The sequence below is a fragment of the Nannospalax galili genome, unplaced genomic scaffold (assembly GCF_000622305.1).
Source record: "Nannospalax galili isolate Female #2095 unplaced genomic scaffold, S.galili_v1.0 scaffold886, whole genome shotgun sequence".
Classification (NCBI taxonomy): domain Eukaryota; kingdom Metazoa; phylum Chordata; class Mammalia; order Rodentia; family Spalacidae; genus Nannospalax; species Nannospalax galili.
The window spans coordinates 2,872,032-2,883,889 of record NW_008355971.1 but is presented as its reverse complement, the minus strand read 5'-3'; the positions used below and the strand labels follow the sequence as shown (position 1 = coordinate 2,883,889).

Here is an 11,858-nt window from a genome sequence, read left to right as displayed (position 1 = left end):
CCTGCCTCTGCCTCCCGAGTGCTGGGATTAAAGGCGTGTGCCACCACACCTATTATTTATTATTTTTATTTTATGTGTATGTGCCTGTTGCCTGCATATAGGTAAGTGCACTTATGTCCTACAATGCCCACGGAGGACAGAAGAGGCTGTCAGATCCCCTGGAACTGGAGTTATGGACAGTTGTTAGCTGCCATGTGGGTGCTGGGATTCGAACTCTGGTCTTTTGCAAGAACAGTGAGTATTCTTAACCGTTGAGCCATCTCTCCAGCCCCAACCATTTTAAATTTTATGCTTTATTGACCTTTAGTTCATTCATTTAGTAGTAACTACTACTACCTCTTTGAAGTTCCAAAACATTTTCATCACCCTCAAAGAAAATCTTGTGCCCACTAAGCAGTCAGTCTCCATTCTCTTTCTCTTAGGGTCTGGAAGCCACCAGTTTGCTTCCTGTCTATGGATTTACCTGCTCTAAACACTTCATATAAATGTCCAACAAGCAGCTTTTTGCGACTGGCCTCTTGCACTTGGTGTAGTGTTTATTTTTTTAATTTGTGTATGTGTGAGTGTGTGTGTGCGCATACTTGCGACTACGGAGGCCAGAGGAGAGTATCAGGTCCCATGTAGCTGGAATTACAGGCAGTTGTGAGCTGCCCAATGTAGGTGCTGGGAAATTAATTCTGATTCTCTACAAGAGTAGCAAGTGTGCATCATTCCTTTTTTCTTTCTCTCTCCTTCCTTCCTTCCTTCCTTCCTTCCTTCCTTCCTTCCTTCCTTCCTTTCTTTCTTTCTTTCTTTCTTTCTTTCTTTCTTTCTTTCTTTCTTTTTGTGGTCTTTTTGAGACAAGGTCTCCCTGTAGCCACAGCTGGCCCTGGATTCGCTATGGAGACCAGGCTGGCCTCAAACTCACAGAGATGTGCCTTCCTCTGCCCCTTGCTGGGATTAAAGGCGTGTGCCACTATGCCTGGCCCTTTCATTCTTTTCTATAGCCAAATTAATTGTAGGTGTATAGCACATTTGGAGAAATAATTTTTATTTTCTGTGTATGAGTGTATTGCCTGCATGTATAGTGCACCCGTGTTGTGCAGTACCCACTGAGGTCAGAAGAGAGTGTCGGATCCCCTGGAACTAGAGTTATGGACTGTTAGCTGCCATGTGGGTGCTGGGAATGGAATCCTAATCCTCTGCAAGAGCAGCCAGTGCTCAGTTGTGCTCTTAACTGCTGAGCCATCTCCAGCCCCAAGCACATTTTATCTATTCTCTGGATATGCATTGGAGCTATCTCCCTTTCTTTTGGCAGTTGTGAGTTAGTAGCACTTTGAACAAAGTATTTGAATACTTATTTTTAATTCCTTTGTTTTTTTAAGACAGGGTCTCTTTTAGCCCAAAGATGACTTCAACTGGCTGTGTAGCCCAGGAGGTGTCCTTGAACTACAGATTCAGTTGCCTACACCTCCCAAGTTCCATCTCACCCAACTTTTATCAAGGTTTTAATCTGCATTTTCTCTATGCTGATGTTATGGGGGCTCTTTTTTTATGTATATATCTCTGGAGCAATGTCTGTCCAGGTCCTTGACCTCTTTAAAACTGAGTTCTTTGCCTTGAATTTTAAGAATTCTTAATATATTTTTGGGTACTAAACTCATACATGAAATAATTTATGCACACACAATTTACAACCATTTTTGCCTGTTCAGTGGGCTGTCTTTTCACTTCTTTTCACAGAATCCATCTTCTGTTTTCTCTTTGGTGAGTCCTTTACGACTCCACTGCTCATTCTGGGGTGGTAAAGATTTAATTCCGTGGATTCTCCTAAGGACTTTTAGAATTTTTCCGTATGTGTTGTGTAGTGTGAGGTAGGGTCTGGTCTGCCTGCATCCCCTGGTTGCGTTTCCAGCTGCCCCAGAAGCATCTGTTGAGACCTTTCTCACTGACTGCTCTTGGTGCTCGTGTTGAAAACCTCTTGGCAGTAGATTGGCTGTGCTTTTTGACTCTTGACCATCCCACTGCATTGTATGTCCATGGTTGCACCATGTTGTTTGAATTAAACTGTTCTTTCTCAGTATCATTTTGGCTCTCTGGGGTCCCTTGTAATTCTGTATGTATTTAATGATTGACGTCTGTTTTTGTAAGTGGCTGCTGGGATTTTGGAGATTGCCTTGCATCTTTACTTTAGTAGTGTTTGATAGTATTAAGTCTTTTTATCCATGAATATAGGATGTCATTGCATTTATTTATTATTTCTTCGGTTTTTTTATATTACTGTCTTTGTGTGCATGGTGTATGTATGGATTTACATGTCAAGGCACACATGCCACGTGTCAAGGCACTCATGCAGAAGTCAGAGGACAACTTTGGAGTTGGTTCTCTCCTTCCATCTTTACATGGGTTCTAGAGAATCAAATTCAGTCGTCAGGCTTGTGCAGCAAGCATTTTACTCACTAAGCCTTCTCACCAGTCCTCTTTGGTCAGTGTTTTATAGTGTGAAAGTCTTTACCTCCTCAGTTAGATTATTCCTATGCATTTTATTTTTATGGACAGTGTCACAAGTGGAATAATTTTCTGTTTGTGCGCACATGCATGTGTGCCAGAAGCCAACTTCTGGTGTCTTCTGTTGCTCTCCACTGTATGTTTTGAGAGAGTCTCTCACTGAACCTGGAACTTGCTGATTGAGCTAGACTGTTTGGCTAGGAAGCCCCTAAGATCCTCCTGGCTCTGCCTCCCCAGAGCTGAGATTACAGGCACATGATGCCATGCTTGACTTTTTATGTGCATGCTGGGGATGCAAACTCAGGTCTTTGTGATTTGCACTGCAGGTGCTTTAACCCAAAAGCCATCTCCTCAGCCCTCAACAAATGGAATTATTATTAAAAAGATTTATTTTTATTTGGTGTGCCTGCTTGTGTATACATGCACTAGGTGCATGCAGGTGCCCTCTCAATTCAGAAGAGGCCATCAAATCCCTGGCACTGAAGTTACAGGTCACTATGAACTGCCTGATGTGGGTGCTGGGAACTGGCTTCAGCTCCTCTGCAGGAGCAGCAAGTGCTCTTAACCACTGAGCCAGTTCTCCAGCCCCAGAAATATTTTTTTTCTTTTTTCTGTCTTTGAAACAGGGTCTCCCTGTAGCCCTAGCTGGCCTAGAACATGCTAAGTAGACCAGGCTAGCCTTGATTTCCCAGAGACCCACCTGCCTCTGCCTCCCACGGAATTATTTTCTTAATAGTCTTTCTGAATTGGTTCTTGCTGGTATATGGAATCATATCTGACATTTGTGTAATCTTGAATATATTAAGCTTTCATAATTGTTATTCTTTTGGCGCTGGGTTTTTTTGTTTTTGTTTTTTTTAAAGACAGGGTCTCCCTGTAGCCCTAGCTGTCCTGAAACTCGCAATGTAGACGAGGCTGGCCTTGCACTCACAGAGATCCTCCTGCCTCTGCTTCCCGAGTGCTGGAATTACAGGCATGTGACACCACGCCTGGCTCATGGCTTTGGGTTTTGAAGCAAGGTTTCTTACTGTATAGTGGGGGCTTGCCTAAAATCTACTGTGAAGCCCAGATGGCCTTGAACTCATGGCAGATGTGAGCCACCATGTCTAGCATAGTGACTTTCTTTAAGGCCTTGTTAAAAAACCCTGGATAGTCTTGAATTCATAGCAGTCCTCTTGCCTTAGCCTGTGGCTGGCTTAGAACTCACCATGTGGGCCAGACTGGCCCATTCTCCTGTCTCAGTCTCCTGAGTGCTAGGATTATAGGTGCGTACAATTTGGCCTGGCCTTGCCTGACCCCCCCACCCCTTCCTGCTTTCCTTCCACACCCCCCCCATTCCTTTTCCCCTTCCTCCATCTCTTCCTCCGCCTTCCACCCTATGGGTTGACTTGGAAATCTTGGTTCATGTGATCTACCTGCCTCAGCCTTGAGTAGCTGGGACTATAGGCATGTGTCTCCATGCCTGGCTATTTTGTGCTTTTTTTTGTCTTTTTGAGACAGGGTCTCCCTATATCCCAGCTGGCCTGGATTTACTATAGAGACCAGGCTGGCCTCAAACTCACAGAGCTCTGTCTGCCTCTGTCTCCCGAATGTGGGGATCAAAGGCATGTGCCACCATGTCCAGCTGGATTTTTTTTTTTTTAATTGACAGAATCTCATGTAGCCCAAGCTATCCTTGAACTGACTATGTAGTCAAAGATGACCCTGAATTCCTGATCCTGACTCCTCCTGAATGTTGGGATTTTAAGCATGTATCACCACACCTGGATTATGTGGTGCTGAGGATGGAACCCAGGACTTCGTGCATCCTAGGCAAGCACTCTACCAACTGAGCCACATCTCGGCTCTTGTGGATTCTTGTGTGATTTTTACTATATAGGATCCTGTTACCTGCCAAAAAAGATAATTGTTCTTCTTTCCTTTCAATTTGGATGTCTTTTACACAGTTTGCCTTGCCTTGCCAAGGTGAAAAAATGCATTCTGGTCTTGTTCTTGACCTCAAGGGGAACCCCTGTGCTTGCTGAGGAAGATCCCTTCTGCTCCCAGAGTGCTGACTATCCCTATCCTGAAGGGCACTGGGTTCTGTCAAGTGCCTTTTCTGAGTCAACTGAGATGATTGTGCCATTTTTTTCCATTTTATTAAAGTAGCCTATTACATTGATCCATTTTCACTGATTGAACTTCAGTCTAAAGTGGTTTTATTTTTATTTCCATTAAGCTATAAATTCATAGAGAAGCCCAGCATTTGTGCGGGAATTCCTTTCCATTAGCGCTTCTCTGGGTGAGCAGCTGCCGCTTCAGTTGAACCCAGGTTCCCTTCTCTTTGGCTTCCTTTTTTCGCTGATCATTTTCCTTCAGCTGTTTCAGGAAGCTGTCAGCTCTTAGAGTGCGTCATATGCCCAGTGTGCACATTAATTCTCTTGGCCAGATTCCTGCCTTGAGCTTGCTTGTTTGTAGCAGTGCCAGCACCATGCTGGGGGACTCCAGACTCTTCCAGTTTTGCCATGGTAACTTTTATGAGACATTCCTTTTTGAGCAGTACCCATTCCTTTGATGTCTACAATACCTCCCTTCTTGTCGATTCCTATATATGTGGTCAAAGGAGCAACTCCTTGTTTTTTAAAGACCAGAGAACAGATACTGGCACCTCTCTTTTTCCTTTGTGTTTGTCATTTTAGCAAATTATTGGAGGTTGGCACCTCTGGCTGATAGCAGAACTGTCTTTATATTCACTTGGTCATAGTGTATACTTTTCCCCCTTTTTGAAATAGGCTCTGCTCCCCACGTTGCCCAGTCTAGCTTCAAATTCCCATACTTAAGCAGTCCTGCCTCTGCCTTCTGTGTATAGCCAATATTACAATAAATTTTAGACTGCTTTGGTTTCTTTTGATTTGGTTTAAAGTAGGATCTCACTATAATCTGTGCTAACCTGGACCTCACTATGTAGTCCAGGATGGCATCAGCCTTCTACATGCTGTGATTACAAGTGTAAGCTACCATGCCTGGCTCTCATTTTAGACCTTTTCTTTTTTGGAGACAGGGTCTCCTTGTAGCCCTAGCTGGCCTCGAGCTCGCTAGGTAGAACAGGCTGGCCTTGAACTCACAGAGATCTACCTGCCTCTGCCTCCCAGTGCTGGGATTACAGGTGTGCACCACCATGCCTGGGTATTTTAAACAATTTTTACTGTCCTAAAAAGGACCCTCTTTGAGCCGGGCGTGGTGGTACACGCCTTTAATCCCAGCACTTGGGAGGCAGATCTTTGTGAGTTCGAGGCCAGACTGGTCTACATAGTGAGTTCCAGGCCAGCTGGGGCTACAAGGAGGCCCTGTCTCAAAAAGATGAAAAAAAAAACCCACAAAGAATAAAGGACCCTCTTTCCATTGGCTCTCACTTTTCATCTCCAGACTCCTCCTTTCAGCCTAGAGAACCACTTTCCCTCTTCATAGAGTTACCCATTCTGGACATTTTGATTTTATTTTTATTCTGTGAGTATTTTACCTGCATGTATGCGTGTGTACCACGTGCCTGCAATGCCCATGGAGACCAGAAGAGTATGTTAGATTCCCCTGGATCTGAAGTTGTGAATGATTGTTAACTGCCACATGGGTGCTGGGACCTGAACCCAGGTCCTCTGCAAGAGCAGCCAGTGAGTATTTTTAACCACTGAGCATCTCTCCAGCCCCCTATTTTGAACATTTTATATAAATGGACATATGTATGGATTCTTTTCAACTTTAAACATGTCCCAAGTTAGAACTGCAAATCCATCCTGACATCCCTATCTTGCTGAGCATTGTAGCTTAGCCTGTAGGAACCAGTGGAGTGTGGTTGTGTGCTTTCGTGCTTGTGGGGCTGGCTGGGAGCCCTGCACATCAGAGTAGCCTGCTGTATACTGCCAGCCTGGGGAAAGGCCAAAGCTGGAAAAGGGAAGTATGCTTTCTACTGAATGTCTGTCACTTTCACTCTTTGAGACAGCTGAGTGTCATTGGTCTTTAATTTGTGGTCCTCTCTGATTGGCTTCTTGGCCTTAGACCTAAGTATGGTTCACCTACATTGTAGAATGAGCAGCAGTCCATCATTTCTTTTGCTGACCAAATAACATTCCGTCAGATGGATCAGCATGTTTTATAATGGACATTTGGATTGTTTCTACTTTTTAAGAAATATTTATTGCCGAGCATGGTGGAACACACCTGTAATCCCAGCCCTTGGGAGGCAGAGGCCGGCAGATCTCTTGAGTTCGAGGCCATCCTGGTCTACATAACGAGTTTCAGGCCAGCTGGGGCTGCAGGGAGACCCTGTCTCAAAAAGACCAAAAAAAAAAAGTGTGTGCGTGTGTGTGTGTGTGTGTGCGCGCGCGCGCGCGTGTGCGTGTGTGTGTGTGTGTGTGCGCGCGCGCGCGCGTGTGCGTGTGTGTGTGTGTGTGTGCGCGCGCGCGCGCGTGTGCGTGTGTGTGTGTGTGTGTGCGCGCGCGCGCGCGTGTGCGTGTGTGTGTGTGTGTGTGCGCGCGCGCGCGCGTGTGCGTGTGTGTGTGTGTGTGTGCGCGCGCGCGCGCGTGTGCGTGTGTGTGTGTGTGTGTGCGCGCGCGCGCGCGTGTGCGTGTGTGTGTGTGTGTGTGCGCGCGCGCGCGCGTGTGCGTGTGTGTGTGTGTGTGTGCGCGCGCGCGCGCGTGTGCGTGTGTGTGTGTGTGTGTGCGCGCGCGCGCGCGTGTGTGTGTGTGTGTGTGTGTGGGCGCGCGCGCGCGCGCATGTATGGAGGTATGGAGGTGGGATGACAGCCTGTGGGAGTTGATTTTCTCCATCCACTATGTAGGTTTTAGGAGCTAAGCTCAGTACCCACTGAACATACTTTGTGTGTTGGTGCTCATTGAGGTTATCACAAGACCTCTGCTCTGTCATTCTCCACCTTATCCTCTCGAGGATCTCTTACTGAACCTGGAGCTTGCTGGTTTTGGTTAGGCTGGCAGCCAGCAAGCCCCAGTGATCCTTCTTTCTCTATCCCTCACCTCTCCCCAGCATTGAAACATTGGTTACAGGGACACATACAGTCATACCTGGCTTTTACATGGGTGCTTAGGATCCGTACTCGGGTCTTCATGCTTGAGCAGCAAGCCACTTACCCACTGAGCCATTTCCTCAGCCTGTTTCCCCTATTTGACTGTTAGGAATAATGTTCCTGTGGACGTTGGAATGTAAGTTTGCATGTGGAATGTGCTTTGCTGTGCCATTGAATTCTCAGCAGCCCTCCCCTCTGAAGAGCAAATCCCTGTGGAGTGTGACTGTGTATGTCAAGAATGACCAAATGACAAATGGAAAGGGTCAAGGGTGCTTGAAGGGTAGGCAGTGGTTATTCCCTGCCTGGCACGTGTTTTGATATCCGATCCCCCTGCATGACTGTATCAATCAATATCAGCCCACGGGATTCGAGTGTTTAAAGGCCCAGGAGTCCCTTAGGACAGTCCATGCTGGCAAGGGTAGCTTGCTGGTGCCACATGCTGAGGCAGCTGGTGCCTGGGGCACTGCCAGGCATGACCTGTGGATCACTTAGGCCCAGCCCAGTGCCCCAGCCTGCGTCAGCAGGGGCCACCTTCAAGACTCCCCTGGGAGAGGCACTTGTCTACCTTCCTCCTGTGGTGCCCCTGTGAGTCACTATCATCCTGGGCCACCTGCCTACCAGGACACTGTTCAACTTTGCCCTGACCTTCTCTCCTCCTACCTCATTTCAGGAGAATACATCAAGACCTGGAGGCCCCGGTACTTCCTTCTGAAGAGTGACGGCTCTTTCATTGGGTATAAGGAGAGGCCCGAGGCCCCTGACCAGACCTTACCCCCCCTAAACAACTTCTCTGTAGCAGGTGCGTTTCAGGCCAAGCAAGCCGAGGTTCCAGAGTGCAGAGCGTGACTGGCAGGTGCTGGGGGCACATGGGATGCAGTTATTCCTCAGCCAGAGCCTATCCTGGACTTCTTGGCCCTCAGCTGATTCTCACTTTCTTTCCCTGGCTATCGCTCCTTGTCAGAGGGCCCCATGGGGTTACTCTGGTAGGTGGTGAAAAGTGAGAAGCCAGGGTGTTTCTGCACACCCCACCCTTAACAATCCTGTGTCCCATCCTGCTCTGTTAACACGTCTCTCCTCTCTCTCTATCCTAATTAAATAGACCTTGGCTTCCCATAGTCCCAGTTGATCCAAGGCTCACCTCATGTGCTCAGTTCCCTCTGTGGTACCTAAAGTGATTATTTCTAGGTAGACCAGCTTGACAAGCCCAGGAGCCCTACTGTGCTCCCAGCCCGCCTTCCTTCACCTCGGACCTGATATCATGTCCTTGTCATACCTGCCAAGAATGTTTCATAGGCTTCCCCATTTCCGCCACTACCATGTCCCCAGAGCCCATCTTCTCTGCAGTCCCTTCTGCTTCTGCCTCAGCCTCTCCCTTCCAGCTCTGCCTCCCTGCAGTCTGGAACCCAGCCCAGGGCCCACGCTGTTCTATAGAAAGCCTTCTTCTGATGTCTCTCTTCATGTGCCCATGGTCGTGGCACATTTGTTTCTATCTCCAGCTTCTCACTTGAGCTGCCAACCTGTCTCTAGCAGCTTCTTGAACATTCTTCCCTGGGTCACCTCTAGGCCCCTCATACCTGCCATGTCTCAAGCTGACCTTCCTGTCCCCTGCACCCTAGCCTTTCTCTTCCTCCTACCTCCATCTCAGGCAACCCTGTTTTGCCCTTGATCTCTGGAAGGGACCTGGTTCTGGTCAGGATGCCTCTCCCTGCCCTACAGCCTGCTGCCCTTTCCACCCAGCCCGGTTCCACTCTGTTGTAGCCCATTCCATCCTCCTCTGCCAAATCTCTGCTGCCACCTCTGGCCTCCAGCCAGAGTTACTGTTTCAGTCTATGCCCCTTCCATGGCTCCCTGTGGCTCCAAGGACAGAGTCTAGATTCCTCAGTATGGCTTCTAAGGCCCTGCCTAGTTAGCTTGGCCCACTTCTCTAGGCTTATCTCATGTCTCATGCCCCTCTCTTTGCACTTGGAGCAAAGTGGGCCATCCTTTGCCAATGTGGGGCCTCTTTTTCCTGTGGGCTGTTTTATATTGTGTCACTCTGTCTGATTGACTTACCTTCCGTGCTTAGTTCAGAGATGCCCCATCCTCAGGGCCGCTCTCCCTAATGCCTCAAGCTGGGTTGGTTACCCTGGCTTTTCCCATCTGGCCCTCATTCCTGAGTTGCCACTGGTGGTCTGGCCTTCCACACAAACTGAACCTTGAGTCCTGTGAGGGCAAGGCCAGTACTCTCAGTCCCTGGCACCTTCTGATATGAGGCTTGACATACAGGAGGTGATTTGGGGAATATGAAAAACAGGCAGCAGGACCATCCTCTCAGTCTGTCCTTCCTGTTCCTGCAGAATGCCAGCTGATGAAGACAGAGAGGCCACGGCCCAACACATTTGTCATACGCTGCCTACAGTGGACCACGGTCATTGAGAGGACCTTCCATGTAGATTCTCCAGATGAGAGGTGAGTCTGGGCTTCTGTGCAGCTGCCCTCTGGGAATGGACAAGCCTATTGTGAGGGAAAGGGTGCAGGTGACAGAATGCTCTGGGACCCTGTGTCGGAATTGTCCACCTCAGCTCCTCTGGTGTGGGTTCTCCCCAGATGGAGCTGAGAAGATCTGGGCTTCTTGGTTTGAAGACCCCTACTCTGTGTCTTTAGATTTTGGAGGACATCAACGTCCTGGGCAGAGCTTGTTCACGACTTGGAGATTTGCAGAGGGTCAGCAGGCTGCATTCCAGTTGAGCATTTTTATTGATTCTGAGGCAGTGGTCCAGAGAATAAGTTACAAAGGTTAGTTTAGGGGGCTGGAGATGTAGCTCAGTTGTTAGAGTGTTTGCCCAGCATGCATGAGGCTTTAGGTTCTATCTCCAGTACTACGTAAACTGGGCATGGTGGCACATCCCTGTAATCCCAGCACTGGGGAGATGGAGACAAGGGGGTCATCGTCAGCTACATAGAAAGTTCAAGGCCAGCCTGGGATACATGAGACCTTGTCTCAACAAAGCAAAGCAAAACAAAAACAGTCAATTTAGAGCCAATGATGCATGCTTGTAATCTCAATACTTGGAAGGCTAAGGCAGGAGAACTGCAAGTGAGTTCAAGTGAGTTCAAGGCCAGCCCCAGTAACTAAGACTTGTTTTGAAAGACAAAGGGAAGCTGGAGCCATAGCTTGATGCAAAGCATTTGCCTGGCATGCATTAGGCCTAGATTCTACCCATAGCACAAGGGTGGGTGACGCTGAGCAAGTAAGAAACTGTGTGAAGGGAGGTGTCTGAAAGCCTCAGGCTCATGCCCGCTCCATCTGTGCCATCCATGCAGCCCCTCCCCCAGCCCCAGCTTGCTGTCCCTCTCTGTGCCCTGCAAGAGTTAATGGAGACTGGCGCCCTCTGCCCTAGAGGTCACGTTGCACCACACTCTGAACTCACTGTATTCACTGAACGAATGGTGTGTCTTGAGTCCTTTCTACTTTAGTATATAGAGAGCGGCTGTTGCTCTGATGTTCTTTTGCAACAGCTGCACATGGGTTCCCTGAGCCTGTTTAGCAGTTCTTTAGGCATGGTAATGGTGTTTCCAGCCTTGGGCTCATTATGGGCAGTGTTGCTGTGGAATACCGCATGTCTCTCAGTTCACATGTGTGCAGGCTGATCCATAGGATGCATTCTTGGGGAAAGACTGAGGGCCACAGGAGTACGAAGTCCTAATTTTGAGAGGTTTTTCTGTCAGGTGATGTCACCACAGTCAAACCCTTAGATTCTTAGCAGTCTGGGCTGAGGGATATTTTCTTTTTCCTGTGGATGAGTTTGACCTTCAGGAGTTTCGTTTTCTGAGCTATCTGTTCATCTTATGCTCTCTTTTCCTCTGTTACAGGCCTGGTCTGTTTTTTCATTTATGTATGAAAGCTCTTTATGTATTGGAGAACTTAGCTCTTTGCAGTCTGGTACATGTTCTCCCTCCCACTTTGTCCTTTTGGACTTTGAGGAACATTCCTCCTGCTCATCCATGGGCAGAGCTGTCCCTGTGGAAACCTAAAACAGGGCCATCCTAGAAAGTTCCGCACATAGCCCTGAAGAGGATCTCTAGCTGTGGTGCCTATTGAGCATTTCAGGTGTAACAGTAGGAGAACAGAATTTTTACTTTGTTTACCCTTTTTATTTTTTTATTTTTATTTTTTAATATTTTATTTTATGTGTATGCGTGTATTGCCTGCATGTAGGTAAGTGCACCCATGTCATGCAATGCCCACGGAAGACAGAAGGGGCTGTTGATACCCTGGAACTGGAGTTACGGACAGTTGTTAGCTGCCATGTGGGTGCTGGGATTCGAACCCAGG

General features: G+C 47.9%; 1 protein-coding gene across 3 annotated transcripts in view; it reads left to right on the top strand.

Moving 5' to 3' along the window:
- Akt2 (AKT serine/threonine kinase 2) overlaps positions 1-11,858 on the top strand; it is a 56,550-nt gene that overhangs the window by 24,685 nt on the left and 20,007 nt on the right. For all 3 annotated transcript variants that reach the window (XM_008853987.2, XM_008853988.2, XM_017803425.2), the window contains 2 exons: positions 8,214-8,342; positions 9,880-9,991. In XM_008853987.2, coding sequence (XP_008852209.1) covers positions 8,214-8,342; positions 9,880-9,991 — 241 coding nt within the window. The remainder of the gene's footprint in view (positions 1-8,213; positions 8,343-9,879; positions 9,992-11,858) is intronic.